We start from the raw sequence: 20,469 nt of genomic DNA, 5'->3' as shown, positions 1-20,469 counted from the left end.
ATTACTCAATTCATTTCACTTACTTTCTACCTTACTTAAGTTGGCCAGAGTTGGTTTTCGTTGTGTACACTAAGAAATCGGCAGCAGGGAGATCACCAGCAAGAGCCCCTCAGGTAATTACGGGCAATCTGAAATTGGTTTCTGGCCCAGTAGGGCCCAGTGAGTGTCATATTAGTGTTCCTGGAAGGGATTCTGCAAAGGCCTTGACATGGAGCAGTGAAATAACTAATGCCCACCTGGGGTCTCATGGAAAGCTCAGGGTGATTGAGAGAGTGCTGCATGAGGGGAAGGAAGAAGGGAAGAAGAGGGCAAGACTGTGAGGTAAGGTAGAGTGTCTGCTATTCTCAAGGAGCAAGCTAGCCTATAGCAAGAGAATATTAAGGTTGAATACCAAGGAACTAAGCTCAAAGCACAGACTGAAACCCAGGTACCTTAAAGAAAAGGCTCTTTTCGGGCGCCTGGGTGGCTCAGTGGGTTAAGCCGCTGCCTTCGGCTCAGGTCATGATCTCGGGGTCCCGGGATGGAGTCCCACATCGGGCTCTCTGCTCAGCAGGGAGCCTGCTTCCTCCTCTCTCTCTCTCTTTGCCTGCCTCTCTGCCTACTTGTGATCTCTGTCTGTCAAATAAATAAATAAAATCTTTTAAAAAAAAAGAAAGAAAAGGCTCTTTTCTGGGGCACCTGGGTGGCTCAGCGGTTTAAGCCTCTGTCTTTGGCTTGGGTCATGATATCAGATTCCTGGGATGAGCCCCGCATCAGGCTGTCTGCTCAGTGGGGAGCCTGCTTCCCCCGCACCCCGCCACCCCCAGGCCTGCCACTCTGCCTACTTGTGATCTCTGTCAAATAAATAAATAAAATCTTTTTTTAAAAAAAGAAAGAAGGGCGCCTGGGTGGCTCAGTGGGTTGGGCCGCTGCCTTCGGCTCAGGTCATGATCTCAGGGTCCTGGGATCGAGTCCCGCATCAGGCTCTCTGCTCAGCAGGGAGCCTGCTTCCTCCTCTCTCTCTTTGCCTGCCTCTCTGCCTACTTGTGATCTCTCTCTCTGTCAAATAAATTAAAAAAAAAAAACCTTAAAAAAAAAGAAAGAAAGAAAGAAAAGAAAAGCCTCTTTTCTTTCTTACAACAAGAAAGCCAAGGTAGCTATAAAAACAATGCAGTTTGATGCTCCAAATTGGTGAATTACAGGTCAGTTAAATTTGTATCCATATTGGGACTATTATATGAAAGTTCAAGCACTGGCTGGAGAGAGAGTGGGGTGGGGAAAGAATGAATTGGAGTGGAGGTTTATACACAGGAAGATGCTGAAGAATGGGAACATCCTGAATCCCCATTCCTCAGGTAGGCCCCCTTGTGAGCAGTTTGAATGAGACTGTTCCTTTCCTGCTTGAGAAGGCAGTAAAATCCGCCTCCTAAAGGAATTACCTTGCATGGGTAAATGAATTCCCACCTGCCTCATCCTTCCACATACACACTCTGCTCTCCTGCCATCAGATCACAGCATGCTCTGTGGGGCTGACTACAAACGTATCAAAAGAATTACAAGAATTTGGTTATATGGACAAAAATACAGGAAATTAGTAGAGGAATAGATTCTGAGCATGCTGACTGAGGAAGAAGCAATTTCAGATCTCGCTGAGGTTGTTAACACAGTTACCTTACCAGAGATTCTGAGTTCAAAACGCTAGCTTCAGTGCCTGAGTGTGGTTCTACATTTTCGTATAGTTGGAGGATTAGAAATTGAATTCATGGTGGTCTATGCTAAAGGAAGCTGAGATGCCAGGAATTTGGGGGATGATGTTGAAGGAGGAAATAAAACACTTCAGGACACATGAATCATGGAACCTATTGTCACCCATGACCTCTCACCCATTCTCCATCCACGAACCCGAAAAGGACCCAGAAGACATTTCCTTTTCCAAGGTCTTGAAAAATACATTAGTAAGTAGAACACTCACATCTTTGGAAAATATTTTAAAGGCCAGGAAGGTACTGAAATCAGTTTGCTCATTTCAATTTCAGGAAGACTGGAAGAGACTAAGCAGTGACATTTAACCACTAGTGAGTGGTCAAGTAGGCATAATTACATAAACAGGCAGCAAGGTTAGAGTAGCAATTGAAATAGCTTGAATCTTTTATAGTAGCTAATTGGTCAGAGTCCTTAGGATCAGAATAAATAGGTTATCTCATTTCACGGAGAAAGAAGTGTGTTTTCATTTGTAAAAGGACTACATTAGGACAGGTGAGAATAATTGTTTTATATATGCAACTATGGGGAAAAAGTACATGCATAGATGCTGGATCGTCAAAATGGCAGACTACAAGAGATGCTTTCTTGATGAATTGTTCCTATTTGGGAAAATGTCCCAAGATCAGGGGAAGATTCTACCTCTCACTGCAGAAGCCAAAGTGACAGATAATCCCTCTCCCTATCTCTCTGAAGACAAATGTGAGCACATACCCTAAACACAGCCAATCAATTGGTTAGACACAGATTTCTGATCCTTGGGGAATGAGGCAAAGGTCAGTAAGAGATTATTTTCAGCACAGCCTGTGGCACAGCCGCAAGGGTCCACTGGTGAAGGTCTGGCATTGTGGTGTCTAGGGAGGACAGTGCCAGCAGAGACACACTACAAGGTGAAAACTTGGCTGTTTTTGCTGCCACCGGTTCCTGTCTACATCTGGTTCCAGCTTGCCTAACAGTTCTTGCAGTTTCTCAGTATTCACTGAATACATTCCTCCTGTGCTTGAAGATGATTTCTGTGCATTTAAGAATACTAATGCAAAGGCCTATATGCATTTTAGGATAATTATGCCATCAGGACAGAAAACAACATACTGTCTATATATATACATATATATGTGTCTATATATATACACATATATGTGTATATATATATGTATATATACATACACACATATACACATATACATACACACACATATATATACACACATATATATTATATATATATATATATTACTCCCTGTAGCAGATGAAATTAAATAAACTATAATGATGGACTTATGCTCAAAGCCCAGATAGTTACTTCTCCCACTAATAGGCTAGATGAAATCAAATGAAACTATAGATATTAGACTATGTTTTTTACCAAAATAAAACAAAACAGACAAAATTCATGCTGCTTAACCTAATATTTCTAGGTTGTATTAAAAGGCACAGTAGTATTTATTTCTCTCTACTTCGTTGTTCTTAGCTAACTTTAAAAAGAGCAATCTTTAAAATTCTTAATTTGTCTAATATTTTTTAAATGTTTGGGCTTTAAAATACTATTAACAAAACCACAAAATCTTTTTATATAGTACTGGTTCAACCTTACAGAGGGTTAACCCCCTCAAAGCCGATAAATAATGGAAAAGTCTGGGGAAAAATTAGATATATTTAGTAAGAATGAATTAGAATTGGAGAAATTTGTAACCAGAAGGATGAACTGCTTTGATTCACATACCCTCCTAATTTGCATCCTATTTGTCTAATGCAATTTCATACTATTTGTTAAAGTTCTTAAGGAAAACATGCAACATTTTTGGTAAGTGGTTCTAGTTACTAAAACCTAGAAACCAGTCTTTGGGGGTATCTTATTTTTTGTGTATTTACCTATACCATACCAGCTACCTTTCCTTTCACATTTCTGCAGTATTAAATGTAGCTCCTTCCCAACCATCATGCACTGTTTGTGGGAATGCAAATTGGTGTAGTCACTATGGAAAATAGTGTGGAGATTCCTCAGAAAATGAAGAACAGAACTACCATATAATCCAGCTATTCCACTTTTGGGTATTTACCCAAAGAATACACAAATATTCATTTGAAAAAATAGATGTGCCCCTATGTTTACTGCAGCATTATTTACAACAGACAAGATAGGGAAGCAACTCAAGTGTCCACCAATAGATGAATGGATAGAGAAGATGTGGCACACACAGACACATTCACACACACCCCCGTACATACCGTGGAATATTACTCAGCCATGAAAAAGGATGAGACCTTGCCATTTGTACCAACATGGTTAGACCCAGAGGATATTATACTAAGTGAGATAAATAAGATAGAGAAAGACAAATGCCATACAATTTCACTTCTACATGGAATTTAAAAACCAAAACAAACTAGTAAAAAGCAGAATCAGACCTACCAATACGAGACCCGGCAGCTGCCAGGGAGAAGGGGGCTTGAGTGGGAGACACAGGCTTCCAGTGATGGCATGAATTAAAGGTACAGCACAGGGAACATAATGAATGGTACTCTAGTAGTGTTGTGTGGTGACAGACGGTAACTATACTTGTGGTGAACACAGCACAACACAGTAACTTGTTGAATCACTATGTTGTAACATGAAACTAACGTGACATTGTGTGCCAGCTATACTCAAATAAAAAAATAAATGACTATTAAAAAAAGGCAGTTCCTCCTCAAACCATATATTAACTCTTCATATACTTAAAAGTAATTACAAATTGAGCCTTCAACATTTCTCTTCATACTCGACCATCCTAATTCCTTTAGTATTTCCTCAAGAGTCTATTTTCTAGTCCTTTCCTCATATTCTCTAAACCTAATGCCTATTTGCCAAATCTTCCAAACTGCAGAACTTAGTATATCCTGAAAGCAGATCAATGTGAAGGAAGAGACCAACTTTGGGGTAGGTAAAGATGTGTCCCTGGAGAAAAGGGTCAAACAGGAAATCAATGATATGGAGTATGAGTGGAAGCAGTCAAATACTTACCCACCCATTCTTAATACAAGTGCAAGGCTAGAAGAAATACACTGTGGAAAATGAGATAAAATGGGTTTGCTTTGTGTTTCTTCCTTTTTTTTTTTTTTTAAACCTATCACCAAAGTCCAGTAACAGATTATTAGATTTGCTCTAAAACAAGAATTCTTAAATTGCCTCAATACTTGCTCAAATGTTGTTAAACTGATGAGGGGTTTTTACCTGAATGGCACTTCTTCCTCTGGGACATCCACATAGTAACGGATAAAAAATCTCTCAGAATCTTCTCGCTCACCCTCGGTAACAACACTGCCATTAAGTTTGGAAACTGATGGCAATCTGTAAGTAAAATCAAAATAAAGGCATTTTAAGACAGCGAGAATATTTAGCTTTAGAAGTAAAATCATTGGTTTGAGGCCCCATCTTACTTTCTTGAGAGGACACATTTGATGTAACTCTGCTTGTGTACAACTACTTACATGAACTAAAGTGGTATAGAATAAAAGGACCAAAAATATCCAAAGTTTCATTTTTAGATGGGACACTGACCATTTATAATTATACCTTGCCTTTCAAAATGAGATTCTAGCCAGCACTATCCAACTTAAATATAATGCAAGCCACAGATATAATTTTAAGTTCTTTAATAGCTATATTTTAAAAAATAAAAATAAAACAGGTGAAATTCGTTTTACTAATATATTTTATTTAATATAATAGATTGAGGACTTAATCATTTCAGCATCTAATCAATACTAAAAAATAACTAATATGATACTTTACATTCTTTTTTCATATAAAGTATTCAAAGTTCTGAATATATTTTATACTTAATGCAGCCTTCAGTTCAGACTAACCATAATTCAAGTGCTCAGAAGTCACACAGGGCTAATGGCACCATAGTGGACAGCACAAGTCTACAAGTGGAGGAGTCAGGACAAATGGGCTCTATTGTTTAGGAATTAATTTATTACCTTTACAAAAGAATTATGTAAAGGAAATAAAGCATAAGGTCTACTACAAGCCTTATTCTTTTTAGAAGAAAAGTATGCCTAAATGTATTTCTTCAGTGTGACATTACTGTGCATATCCATAACTGGAAAGCAGTACGGATCTGCTAGGTGTTAGCTGGGCAGGAAGATCAACAACCTGTTTGAAGACCCACTCTTCTTTAGGGAACCGTAAAGCCCCTTTCAAAACTACTACACAGAGTACACAAAGAAAACAAATGAAAGTTTGTTTTTCTTTACATCTCAGCCAGAATCTTATTGTTGCTAAAGGCTCATACAAAAATCAAAACTCATTTCAGTGGTCTTGGGGAGACAGAGTTAGAGACACGAAAGGCAGGGGAGTCAAAGGAAGAACATCCAACTTTTGTAGCAACATGGACGGGACTGGAAGAGATTATGCTGAGTGAAATCAGTCAAGCAGAGAGAGTCAATTATCATATGGTTTCACTCATTTGTGGAGCATAACCAATAGCATGGAGGACAAGGGGCGTTAGAGAGGAGTAGGGAATTTGGGTAAATTGGAAGGGGAGGTGAACCATGAGAGACTATGGACTCTGAAAAACAGTCTGAGGGGTTTGAAGTGGCGGGGGGGTGGGAGGTTGGGGTACCAGGTGGTGGGTATTATAGAGGGCACGGCTTGCATGGAGCACTGGGTGTGGTGAAAAAATAATGAATACTGTTTTTCTGAAAATAAATAAATTGGGGGAAAAAAAAAAAAAAGGAAGAACATAACAGTGTGGTAGTCATGTTTGAGCCCATCTATAGTCAAGAAGAAAACACAGATGCTGCTCTCTTAAGTTTCACATTAATAAAACAGCCGAATTTTTAGGTATTTACACTTTAAATGACCACTAAGTGAATAGAGAAAGTAAAGACAACTGAAACAGAACTCTTTCCCTATTATACCTAATTTTTCTTCATGATCGAAAAGAAGGACTTTGAATATTTTAAGTATTAAAAGGTATAAAAGCAGAATAGATCTGTGAGGGAATGTTTCAGTGGCCTTGGCAGGCCAATTACCTTTCACATCTTTCTCACCATATTGTGTTCCTTTTCTTCTGGACTTCAAGCTACAGAAGCAGCTCCTTCGAGCACTGTCTGTTCAAGAGACAGATAAACTTACAGCGCACTCCCCTCCATTAGTGCATTATCCCTCTAATGAAATAAGGCCCGAGAGAAAAAAGGAGAGTAATCAGGACAACAGACCTGGCTATTACCAATTTCCTCCGCTCCTCGGTGGTATATGGCTGCAGAAGAGGAATTCCTAACAATCTCACTTCTTCAAGTTTGGGGAATGAATTTAGTTTGTCAATGTCTTCCCAGGACTGCAAACCTAATTTGAGAAATATATTGTTTAAGTAAATCCAGAAAAGCACACAAATAAGGAGATTAACATAGAAAAAAATTACTTCAATTGATTTCTGAAATGTTAAAGTCCTTATAAACGTTGTAGTTGGACATCCTGAAAATTTTCTTCATCCAAGGAAAGAACAGAATACAATTAAATACCACAAAAAATTCCCTATAGCCTCTCCTCTCCCTGTGAAGCCAGTGGTCAAGGAGGGAACTTTATTCTCCAACACCTCAACACCCCACTAATACACTGATTCTCCACCCAAATGACTTGTAAAGAGGTCTCTGGTGGTTTCAGTGGGTAAGATGTATACCGGGCTTATATAAAAAAGCTGATGTGGTCAACTCTGTCGTCAAACATAGACTCACAGAACAGAACTACTGATCAGAGTTGATACTGTCAGACTCAAATCTTTACCTAACAAATTCTCAAATGGGGTAAGGTAAGTAGAATCAGAAACTAAATATTATCTTTCTTACATACTGTCCTCATTTTGGGGAAAGGGAAAACAGATTTTAAAAATAAAACAAACAGGACATCTGGGTGGCTCAGTTGGTTAAGCAACTGCCTTCGGCTCAGGTCATGATCCCAGAGTCCTGGAATCGAGTCCTACATCGGGCTCCCAGATCCATGGGGAACCTGCTTCTCCCTCTATCCTTCTCCCCTCTCATTCTCTCTCTCTCAAAAGAATAAATAAAATCTAAAAAAAAAAAAAAAAAGTAAAACAAACAAAAAACAGAGAACCTGGTGCTTGCTTCGGCAGCACATATACCGAAATTGGAATGATACAGAGAAGATGAGCACGGCCCCTGCGCTAGGATGACACACAAATTCGTGAAGCTTCCATATTTTTTATAATATTCCATGCCATTATGCACCTTTCTTTATTAAATCATTCTTCTATTGTGGGGCACTTGATGTGTTTCAAAAGCTTTAGCTTTACTGAAAAAATTTAAAAAACAAACACAGAGAACGGTAAAAAAACAAAACAAACAAACAAAAAAAACCAGAGAACCTGAACCACTGGGCAAGAAGTGCATGCAACAAATTAAAACTGTTTCATGCAAAAAAAAAAAAAAAATTTTTTTTCCCTATGGCTGTGAGCAAATATATGATCCAAGTCGATACTTGGCACTGCTAGGAAAAATATGCCCGTAGTAATGAAGCTGGTTGATTTTATAACATGTTAAATCTATTTCAGAGAATGCAGTCCCTTCCTATTTCTAGCTACCTGCAGCAAGGGCAAAAGCAGAGGAGCAATACACGAGGGCTCCGGTGCATAACTATCCCCAGCCACCACCGCTCTCTTCCCTTCAGAACGTATTTCCATCTAGGAGGAAGGACAGAGTTAACGTAATGGGTGTCAAGTTGCACAGTGAGCAGCTTCTTTATCCAAAATGCTAGTTTTTAAAATTTAATTCCTAACCTTATGACTTCTATGGAAAATTAAACTGTATGTGTTTTTTTCAACTGTAGATTAGAGTTATTTTTAGTTATGAAGTTATTTTAAGAAATGGGCTGAAAGGCAATGTCAAGAGAATGAGAAGAAAAGCCATAGACTGGGAGAATATATTTGCTAAAGACATACCTGATAAAGGATCATTATCCAAAATATGCAAAGAACTCTTACACTCAACAATAAGAAAATGAACAACCCAAATTTTAAAAAAATGAGCAAAAGACCTGAACCGACACCTCACCAAAGACGACATATAGATGGGAAGTAAGCAGGTGGAAAGACGCTCAATGTCATATGTCATTAGAGAACTGCAAATTAAAACAAGGTTCCACTACACACCTATCAGAATGGCCCAAATCCAGAACACTCACAGCACCACATGCCACTGAAGGCGTGAAACAACAGAAACTCTCATTCATTGCTGGTGGGAATGCAAAACGGTGCAGCCACTTTGGAAGACAGTTGGCAGTATCTTGTAAAACTAAACATATTCTTACCATATGATCTAGCAATTGCACTCCTTGGCATTTACCCAAGTGAACTGAAAACTTATGTCCACACAAAACCCTGCACACTGAGGTTTACAGCAGCTTCATTAATAAATGCCCAAACTCTGAAGCAACCAAGATGTCCTTCGGTTTGTGAGCGGATAAATAAACTGGGGTGCATCCAGACAATGGGACATCACTCACTCCTAAAGAAATGAGCTATCAAGCCAGGAAAAGACACGGAGGAAACTTACATGCATATTCTTAAGGGAAAGAAGCTAGTCTGAAAAGGCTATATGCTGGGACGCCTGGGTGGCTCAGTTGGTTAAGCAGCTGCCTTCGGCTCGGGTCATGATCCCAGCATCCTGGGATCGAGTCCCACATCGGGCTCCTTGCTCGGCAGGGAGCCTGCCTCTCCCTCTGCCTCTGCCTGCCTCTCTGTCTGCTTGTGCTCGCTCTCCCTCTCTCTCTGACAAATAAATAAATAAAATCTTTAAAAAAAAAAAAAAGGCTATATGCTGTATGATTCCAGCTATATGACATTTTGGAAAAGGCAAAACTATGGAGCCAGGAGAAAGATCACTAGTTGCCAGGGATTGCGGGGTATGGAGATGAACAGGCAGAACACAGAAGGTTGTCAGGGCAGTGAAACTAATATAAATGATACTAGAAAGGGGAGACATTGTCATTAAACATTTGTCCAAACCCACAGAATGGACCACACCAGAAGTGAACCCCCATGTAAACCATGGACTTTGGGTGTTGGGACAACATAGGCTCAATTATAAGAGATGTTTCACTTTGGGGCTGGCACACGGTCAGTGAGACGGCTGTGCATGTGTGAGAGCAGGGAGGATGTCGGAACACTGTACTTCCTGATCAGTTCTGCTGCGAATTTAAAACTTCTCAAAAAATGAAGTTCATTAATTTAAAAAAAAATGGGCTAAAAATGTGCATTCCTAGGAGACACAGAATTGGATGGCAGCAAACTGGCAATCGATGATATATAAATACCAGAAAAGAAAGGTGAGCATTTACAAGTTGAAATTCTTTAACCTAAGTAGACAAAATAGTCTAGTTTGTAATTCTTCGTACTCCTTTTCCTCTGCCTTTTACTGTCCAATTCATCAATTTCATCTCACTCTCTTCACAGCAGGACCTCTTTAATAGAGAAACTACATATATATAAATATAAATATATAAACTATCTTTAATAGAAAAACTATAAACAGCTAATAGGAGGCTTAGCCACTTGATATGTATCAGAGCATTTATGAAAACGAATGCCTTGAATTTAGCTTATCAATAGGCATCCGCACGCCACTCTTGGAAATGTATCCTACGAGAAGGCAGAGCCCCGACTGAAAGAAATGGGCTTTGATTTACATCATGCATAAGCTCAGATCGATTTGCATGTGGAAAAAGAACAAGCCTATACCTCACCTGACTTGTGGAGGCTGATGGACCGCAGATTAGGGAACAACCTGGCCAGTGAATCATCAGGCTCCTCAATAGCATTCAAATGATTGTTAGCCAGGACGAGAGTATCCAGTGAAGGAAACATAACTCCTAGCTTTCGAATTTCAGTCCAGTCTTGGAGGTTATTGTCTGTTATATGTAGTAGCTTAAGAGAATGACAGCGAATAGAAGGACAAGACACTGTTTCATAGTCATTAAGGCACAGGAAGAGCTCCTCCAAACTGCAGAGAAAAAAAGGAAATATTTCATTGTTTAAAGCAGTTAAGTTTCTACTTTGCAGCTATTTTCATTCGTTCGGTAAGTAAGTGCCTACAGTCTGGGGGACTCCGGTAGGGATTATGGAGAAAATATAAAGATGTCTTCCTAAAGCTTAAATATAGCTGGGAAGACAAAACCTAAAACACATAAAACAGCAGAGAATGATATAACCCAGGACTAAATTAATTTTGTGCTTAAATAACTAAGTGCTGAATAAAGCAGTACTAACTTCAAGTACAATAGCAGTTCCTATAGGAGTGGAATTGAAATTGCAGTTAGAATAATCAGGAAAGAATGCGTGGCCTGGAAGGAAGGGTAGACTTGCATAAGTTACAAGGACATAGAGGTAAATCCCACAAACAGCATGAACAGAATGTTTAGAAATAAAATAAAAACTATCATTTACTGAATTCCTATCCTGAGGCAGGCCTTGCTCCGAGTGCTTCCTAGACTATACTGCTATTTCTGCAAGTTAGATACAATTACGTCCATTTTAAAGACAAGGAAAACAGAGCTTAGTGAGGTTAATGACCTTATCGAAGGTCATATGGTCAGTAAGTGGAACTGGGATTTAAAACCTCATTCTACGCCATGCTAGATGCTGCATGTGGTGAGGAAACCAGTCTTACTAGAGGGATAGTGAGAAACTCGGATGGAACAAATGGGGGGAGATGAGGTTCAAAAGGCCTTGATCATTTCCATAGTTAGACAAATAAACTATGGTTTCATATGTTTCTTTAAACTACTTTCTTTGAACACTTACGTGCATACTGAAAGCTAGATTCAAACAAATCTAAGAAAAGTATTTCTAAACCCACAAATAAAAACATAATTTCTTGTTTAAATTACTGAAAAGAGTTCCGTTTTCCCATCAGGCCAGCGAGACACTTAATCATCTGAGTGTTAATATATTTTATAGATACTATGATTTTTTTCCCTCCCTAAGAAAAGCGCTGAGGCAAAATTCTGAAATCAGGTAATCAGAAGATTTAAATTGGAGAAAGGGTGGGTTGATGTAGAAATGATAAGTGCTTCTCAGGGATATCTTCTAGCCAAAGGATGACAGATCCTATGTCTTGGTGCTACTCAACACTGAATAAGTATTGCAATGAAAATGCTACTAAATGACCCTCACACCCTCGTTCTAATTACTTCATTCTTCTGACCTCATTCTCCAACCACCCTGCTGTTCTAGTGTTTCTGAGATGGGAGATCTGCAGTAATTCTATGTACTAACAAAGATGGCGACATTGCCCCCTCTCCATCATGCCCTCCGGGCTTACTCTGGTAACTCCTGCAGTATCGTGTGGACTGTCTCCCAAGAAGCTTTGCTGTTGTTGAGGACAAGTTTGCGAACCCCAGAGAAGGACCCAGCACATGTTCTTTCTAAAACCGACAAATTCAGAGGGTTGGAACTCAGGTTTAGAAACTCCAACTGGGGAACATTTGACACAATTTTACTGACCTAGAGAGAAAAAAAGAAATGTGTATCAGGCAGTAATCAGAGTTTTTAAATAGCAATCGCGCTCACAAAGCTTAAGTGAGTGGGTGTCCAGGAAAGGGGCCCTTCATATCAGGGAGTCCTGTGTTAGTGATGGTACCTACAGAGGGACAAAAGTAATTTCAACAAATCTTAGCAAATAATTTAATCTTCCCATGAAATAGTGACATAATTGAAAATTAATGGTACAAAAGAGAGCCCTTCCATGTTGCCTTGGGCAAGATTTTTGATTCTGTTCTATATGACGTTCTCTTTGATAAATGGAGAAAAGACAGTTTAGAGGACATTTTAGGCTGCAAGTTTCTAAAGAGCTGAGACTGGGTCATGTAATTCTCTCTGAATTTCTCCTCCCTTTTGTCCTCAGTATGTTAAGGCTAATATAAGGCTTATTGAAGAACAAATGGTAACAGCTCAAGTGTTCAAAATTGACTACATAGTTATGATCACTTGGGAACAGTTTCAACTTGGTTCAAAGATGACCAAAGTCCAAAATATATATAGTCAAAAACCAAAAAATGTCCACGACTACATAAGAAAAGAGAAAACATGATCATCAATTTAACAATTTACCTAGTAACTTGGTAGGCAAGAAGATTTTTTTTCTAAAAAACAAAATTAGCGTTCCTGACCTATTTGCTCTGCATAGCACCAGTCTCTTTGATATAGCTTATTTCATTTAATTCTCAAAGCAACTTGCAAGATAACTATTTTCCCATTAAAAAATGAAGAAACTGAGGCTTGGAAATGTTAAATAATTTGACTAAGGTCTCAGCGTCACAAAAGCCAAATCTAGGATTTAAAAACCTGAGCCATTATTCTTCCAGCATACTACCACTAGTAAATTATAAATATACCCCGGAAAGAAAAAATTAAGAACTAGCTTAAACAAGTATGAAGTAAATATGAGAAGCCCAGTAAATGGGTAAAGCATCAATGTGGTAACTCAACTTTACGAGAAAAGGAGTACAACACAATAGCTAGAATTTGTTTCACAGTCAAAAACCTAGGTTCAAACCAGGTTCCAACACTTCCCAGCTGTGTGGTCTGATGGGTTATTTCACCTTCCCAGGTCTCAGTGTCCTCATCTGTAACACAGAGAAAACAGGATCCACCTGTTTCTCAGGACTATGGATCAGATTAAATGAGATACATGTGTAAAGCACTTAATATGATGATTGGCATACGTTCTAGAAACTTACTTTCTCACCTATTCCCCCACAGGATGTAAACTCCATGAAAGCAGGGAGAGTACTTACCTAGTTCACTACAGCATAGGGGTGCTTAATGTTTGCTGAGCAAATTAATGGCACAAAATCATTCAGTAAGTGTAATGATTACTGACATAACTATTGTATGAACCAACATGTCAACCCTGGCTATATGTTATATTGTATTTATTTTTATTTAAATATGTCCTATTTAAAATCATTGGTATGGGACGTCTGGGTGGCTCAGTAGGCTGAGTGGCTGCCTTCGTCTCAGGTCAGGATCTTGGGGATCTGGGATCAAGCCCTGCATCCGGCTCCCTGATCGGCAGAGAGCCCGCTTCTCCCTCTGCCTCTCCTCCCACGCCCACTTGTACTCTCTCTCTCAAGTAAATATAATCTGTAAAAAAAAATCAAGTCAAACCAAATCACTGGTACAATGTGAAAAATGCACAAATTCCCAGGCTCTACCATAAACTACTAAATCAGGAGTTTCAAAGGTGAGCTAAGCTTCCTGGTTGGAACCTAGACTGTTTCTTGTCCGGGCTCCATAGGTTATGCCTATGCCCAAAAGGCAGCCAGCATTGAAAACTACAGGTAGAATGAAAAAGTGACGTGCACTTCACCTCAGCTCTGTGTCAACTACACAGGCCAGGAGCTCTACCATCACTGCAAAGTGGACTAATTCCAAGAAGATTCAGAGAAGTCGGTCAGAGGGCACAGTCCTCACACTCGGTCAGCTCTGCCACACGCTCACCTTGTGAAGTGGGACCATTTTTATCTTCATTTTGCAAATGAAGAAATGAGCTATTTTTTAGAGAAAAACACAGTAGGCTTCAGTTTTAATGTAAGTAATTTATGCCAGTCTGTGCACGTTCTCTTGCCTGATCCCTTCTGTGATCAAATGGTGCTAAGCATTTGTGTGATGTACGGCCAGCGTTTGGAATTTAGTCTGTGGCTATGACACAGTGAAACAGTCCACACATGGGATGGGTCCTGCACTCTATCGCCTGAATATGCTTGGAAGGGGTCCTATATAGGGGATGATGGCCCGCCTGGCTTCAAGGGCAAAAGAAGATGAAGAGGAATTTCACTCCAGGTATACAAGAATAACAATTATCGGGGCACCTGGGTGGCTCAGTGGGTTAAAGCCTCTGCCTTCAGCTCGGGCCATGATCCCAGGGTCCTGGGATCGAGCCCCACATCGGGCTCTCTGCTCAGCAGGGAGACTGCTTCCCCCTCTCTCTCTGCCTGCCTCTCTGCCTCCTTGTGATCTCTGTCTGTCAAATAAATAGATAAAATCTTTAAAAAAAAAAATAACAATTATCATATAACCCCCATTAAATAAAAATAAAACATAAACTTCTTACTAACCACCATTCCTCATATTTTATTTTTATAATAAAAAAATACCTCCAAATGAATAATTTAAAGGTTTTTGAAGAAATTCTGCCAGAAATTATGAGATATAATCTTCTTCATATTCTGCATCTACACTGCTGTCCCATGATAATAAAGATTTAGAATAATGACTCATTAGCTTTGGAATATTCTAAAAAATTATAACTGGACTATAGTCTAATAATTCAAACAGGAAAAAACAATGTATGTTAGAAATTCATAAATACATTATTTAAAAGGCTAAAGTTAAAAAGGATTTGGGGGTAACCTTACATTTATGATAAGATTTTAGAAAGTATATTAATTTTACAGGTAAATTTACTTACAAAAATGTCCTAACAGCAAAGACTGGCAAACATTCAGTAAGTTTCTAGGGCAGTACACCAACTTACCTTTTTTAAATTCTAAAAATCAAAAAGAAAAGACTTCAAGTTACAGTGATACAGTTGACCTTTGAACAATGCAGAGGTTAGGGGGCACCAACATCCCACAAAGTTGAAAATCTTCATGTAAATTTTGACTCCTCCAAAACTTAACTACTAACAGCCTACTGTGGATAGGAAGCTTTACAGAAAATGTAAACAGTTGATAAACATATTTTGTATGTTGGATGTTATAGACTGTATTCTTACAATAAAGTGAAAGCTACAGAAAATTTTTTTTTGTTTTTTTTTTGTTTTAGTAACATGTGTTTTATTTTGTTTTCATATAGAGAAATATAAAGAAAATTCAACAGCCCACTATCCTCACTGACATCAAAACAATAACAAAATGTCACAGTTTTAAAATTCGAACAGAATTGAAATTTTTCTTGTGATTCGTCCCAGAAAAAAAAAATGTATGCATATTCCACCATATACACTTATATCTCTAGATTTTTTAGAATTTTACATAAAAGAGACTCTTTTGGGGCACCTGGGTGGCTGAGTCAATTAAGCGTCTGACCCTTGATGTTGGCTCAGGTCATGATCTCAGGGTCATGGGACTGAGCTCTGTGTTGGGCTCTGTGCTGGGTCTGGAGCCTGCTTGGGATTCTCTTTCTCTCCCTCTGTTCCTCCCGACCCTCTTTCTCTTTCTCCATCTTAAAAAAAAAAAAAAAAAAAAAAAAAAAAAAAAAAAAAGATCCTCTGTTTTACTTAACCTTTTTCCTTTTTTTGTTTCAAGTTTTAATTTAAATTCTAGTTTGCTAATACATAGTGTAATATTGGTTTCAGGAGTAGAATCCAGTGATTCATCACTTACATACAACGCCCAATGCTCATCGCAAGTGCCCTCCTAAATTCCCACACCCATTTAGCCTATCCTCACCCACCTAGAGAAAATACTATTAAGAAAACCATAAGGAAGAAGAATTTTATTTATAGCACTGTCCTGTGAGAAGTCTGCATGCAAACAAACCCGTGCAGTTCAAACCTGTGATGTTTGTGTGCAGAAACACGGATGTGAACTTACATGACCTTCTAGGTCTCTACAATTCTCTAAAATTATCTCAACCACTTCTGTTCTTCAAATTCAGAGTAGAGGACCCTCTACTCTGGCTTCCAAAAATGAAGAAACTAGTTTTAAGAAAAATGGGGAAAGGATTGGAAGATAACAATCTGTAACTTATACCCAAGCTATTCTCTGCCTCACCTCAGGGGCTGATTCCTCCCTGCTCTCAACTACTTGGTTTAATTTCTTTTATAAAATGGTTTCGATAAGGAAGGGAGGAAAAAGGAGATGCCTTGGGAAAGGTGAGACGAAAATGTACTTAGCTAAACTTCAAGTCAAAAGCTAAAAATGCATCTGTTTTCACACGTGGATGCCCAATTTTAGAAGGATGGAGACAAAGCTTCGCCTTCCCCTACAGTATTACAGCTCTCATACGTATTTATCTTTATCTCTAGACATCCAGCAGTGAGTAGTTTAAACCACAAAAGAAGTACTTATAACATTAGTGACCATTCAAAACACTAAAAGAACAAACTATGTTATTTTGTCCCATATTACTATCTCAAATATAGGCAAACTAAACTTACTTAATGGCCAGGGACCAATCATCTTTTTGGTAATCAGGTATACGGATTGCAATGGGGCCGAAATGTAATGTCTTGTAACTGTGACCAATGAGGCATTGGTAGCCTGGCAAAGAGTTTCATCAATCCTAAAAATCAATATGCTCCTGCTGTCAGCACTTCTCCCACCTCTCTGTGCTCTGATAGATTTTCTAGAAGATTGGGATCAACTACAGTTAAAGCAAAGGACAAAAAATAAAGGAATGATGAAAACAAAAATAAATTGGAAGACAGAAGCCTGAAGGGTAGCGGCAGTGAAGACTTACTTGAAAACTGCCTGGAAATAGACTATAGAGCACTTGTAAGAAGATACAAACTGATCTCAACGGAACATAGGACCCTCTGTCCATTAATGTCCATGTGGCCCGGAAAATACGTAGTGTAGACCTTAGTCTACACCAAGCAGAGAAAAGGCTGAAATCCCTCACGTGAACTTTGTGTTCTGCCCACACTGACAGAGCTTGCTCTTCTGAGACTGCAGCTGTATTGCTATTAAACTGTGGGCAGTGGGCAAATGCCTACCTTATGCTTGTGGTCACAGTGCAAAGCACAAAGCCTCTCTGAAATCTGACACGCCCAAAGAAGCACGTTTAAGGGAATTGGCCTGCAAACACGGGAGGTGAAAAGATTCAGAGGAAAATGTGGTCTGACTTGTCACTCGTGCAGGTTAAAAACCCTCACTAGATGTTCAGCAGCAGGCTATGGGGGGAATCAGGGAGGAGGAGGATGAACAAGGCAGTGCGTGGGGCATCCGTGCAGTGTGGACAGAGCACACACGTCACTTAAGCATCTCAAAGGACCAAGAAGGCACAGAATGTAATTTGTGGAACACTAAATTATACTAGTTGTTCAGATAACTGAATTAATAAACATATGTACAAACAGAGATTATTTCTTGGAACAGCCCAGTAAATCTGCATATATTAACAAGTCCTTTAACAATCAAACAACATGCATCTCAAAGGATTTGGTAAACATCTCAATAAAAATAGGACATATAACCAGAAGCACAATTATCAGATTAAACTAGACTATGAAAGAGATAAATGTAAGAAAAGCTGAAGAAAACTGGGTTACACACAGATTTTTCTCAAAAAAGCATTTTTTGTATAGCATTTAATACCTACAAAGCACCTCAGTGATTAATTTTATCTGCAGCCCTGTCTTAGGGATGAGCACATAAGCACTAAAGGATTAAGTGAGTTTCTTAAGATCATAGGAAAAGTTGGAGCAAGTGGTCTTGATCAATCCCTAAAGTACAGTAATTTATTCACTAATGCAATCAACAAACATTTGAGTACCTAGTATGACACTCTGGGTGCTGATGGTAATAAAGACAAAAATCTCTACTTTGAATAAGCTCACAGTCAAGTAGGAAAACTGTCAAGCAAGCAAGAGATTGGACTACATTGTGATAAGTGATTGCATTTATCAAAGCATCATGATATAGGTACTGGGATAGTCTGTCTCGGCCTGAGCAAGAGCCAGGGAACATTTCGTAGAGGAATAGTGACTTGGGCCAAGTCTTGAAAGATACAGAGGAAGAGGTCGGGTAGACAAGAAAAAAGAGCAGTAGATTCAGAATGAATAAAAGCAAGGAAGCTTTTCATGTCAAGAGTTTATCATGAGCTGCAGGAAAAAGCATATGGCTAGCGATGGAGATAAACTCTGAAAGTAGCCAAGGGCCATATGGTGGAAGGCTACATTTAGAGAGTTCAGGCCTTAGTTTCCAGGCAGTGAAAAGCAACTACAGGACTTTAAGTAAGAGTGTCATAATCTTATTTCATTGATTAAAAGGAATCTGGTCACATATGGGAAGCAGAATAAAACCAGAGGCAGGAAAATCTACTAGGAAGCTTTCTCAAGACAGAAGATCCTAAATTAAGGCAGGAGAATGAATCAAGGAGAAAGAACTATTTTTCCCTGATTCTTGAGCATAGTTTCCATAAGGTAATGTCATCATCAGGTAGGCAATATTATATATAATAAGAAAGAAAGTTGTAATGCTTTTATTTGTGTACTTGGTGTGACTTACTCTGAGGGCAAAAGACATCAGTTATTTCAAATCACCTAAGAGACTTAATAAAATAAGGAAAAGTTCTAAGATATTTGGAGTTAATTTCAGTACCAAAAACAAATATTTTTGTAATCTGAGTTTCAAGCTCAAGTAATTTTTGTGGCAATTTAGAGCACTAAATATTGATGTAGTGGTACAGAATGAACACAGGATGTATAAACTAGTGAAACAGTAAAAAACCCAATGCATTGTTAGCAGTCTAAACCGGTGTGGTCTTATTAACCTCTTGATGCCCGGAAGAAAGCTCCCCAGTGCTTTTCATATTAATGAAAAACAAATTAGCAATAACAACCTTCACTGAAAAATCACCATAGAACAGCTGAAGCAGTCAGTTATTTATCTTCAGACACAGACAAGAATCTCAAGTGAGAACCAAAATTCAGCAGAAGTCACCAAAATGCAGCAATATAAAAACTTTACCTCATGCCAGTCTTCGAGTTTGTTGTCAGAAAGATCTAGTTCCGACACATGAGCACAGAAGGCAGCAATTTCTTTTTCGTCTCCTGCACATGTTATTCCACAGCTGTTCAACACCAGCACACTTGGGAGGTTGAGGCGATCTGAATAACACAACACTTTTTAAATCAGTCTAATTCTTGTCTACATACATTCAGCCCCCAGGAATCAAAATCAAATAGTGTGAAATGACACGAGGACCTGGAAAAAAACCCAGAATGTGATGGGGTCCAAGGGTATTGAATTCCAAATATGGCCCAGGAGGAGATTAAAAGTACTGGACCAGTACCACCAAAAACATCTTGCAGGCTTTACCCCTGGCAGGATGGTTGATCTCAACTACCAACAATACAGCTATCATCCTGTCATCTGAACCCTAGAACATGTGATTTATCTGGACTCCCACTGTCTTCTAATTGGCCTCAATTCTTTCCTTTTTAAAATTTAGTTCAAAAGTATCCTTCTGGATAACTCTATTTTTTTTGTCTGATATGTATTTCTGCCTACAGCTGCCCTTGAAAATTATCTCAAACCATTAGATGGTCCACTATGAAACCACTTCTGTTCTTCAAATTGGTATCATTAAAGAAATCTTCCTTGCTTAAGTGGATCCATTTAAAAATCTGTGTTCTCTTTCTTGTCCATCAATCATTTCCATTTCACATCCACAAAGAATGTGTCCCTTATGAAAATCAGACTTTTAAAAATACATAATTACAGTGAGAGAAACTGTTGCAGAATCTTAAAACTATTTAATGAATTTGGTGAAACTGGGGTGGTCAAACTACTTCCTGGTTCAAAAATACATGAGTTAATAAAACCACACTTTTCCTTGTAAAAAGGACAGACATGAGAATTCAACCACTTTTTCCCTATACGGTATAAAACAAGGACTCACAAAAGGAATATTTTATTCACGGAGGCCTCAAATTATGTAATTTTTTTAACTCAGTACTTTTCAGTATCAAATTTCTCAGAATGGGAATGGATCCTGA

At 38.7% G+C, this 20,469-nt stretch overlaps 1 protein-coding gene and 1 non-coding gene across 3 annotated transcripts in view; one reads left to right on the top strand and one right to left on the bottom strand.

The window, feature by feature from the left end:
• The window catches only part of LOC122912377 (tubulin-specific chaperone cofactor E-like protein), a 156,859-nt gene that overhangs the window by 111,818 nt on the left and 24,572 nt on the right, over positions 1 to 20,469 (bottom strand). For both annotated transcript variants that reach the window (XM_044258063.1, XM_044258065.1), the window contains exons 4-8: positions 19,439 to 19,578; positions 12,064 to 12,245; positions 10,487 to 10,743; positions 6,949 to 7,075; positions 4,955 to 5,071 (exon numbers count right to left, since the gene is read on the bottom strand). In XM_044258063.1, the coding sequence (XP_044113998.1) occupies positions 4,955 to 5,071; positions 6,949 to 7,075; positions 10,487 to 10,743; positions 12,064 to 12,245; positions 19,439 to 19,578 (823 nt within the window). The remainder of the gene's footprint in view (positions 1 to 4,954; positions 5,072 to 6,948; positions 7,076 to 10,486; positions 10,744 to 12,063; positions 12,246 to 19,438; positions 19,579 to 20,469) is intronic.
• LOC122914773 lies at positions 7,844 to 7,950 on the top strand. Its single transcript, XR_006385853.1, has one exon. It is a non-coding gene; the product is annotated as a U6 spliceosomal RNA (small nuclear RNA).

The sequence above is a fragment of the Neovison vison genome, chromosome 7 (assembly GCF_020171115.1).
Source record: "Neovison vison isolate M4711 chromosome 7, ASM_NN_V1, whole genome shotgun sequence".
Lineage (NCBI taxonomy): Eukaryota > Metazoa > Chordata > Mammalia > Carnivora > Mustelidae > Neogale > Neogale vison.
The sequence above is the reverse complement of the archived record's forward strand: the minus strand, read 5'-3'. Positions and strand labels throughout refer to the sequence as shown.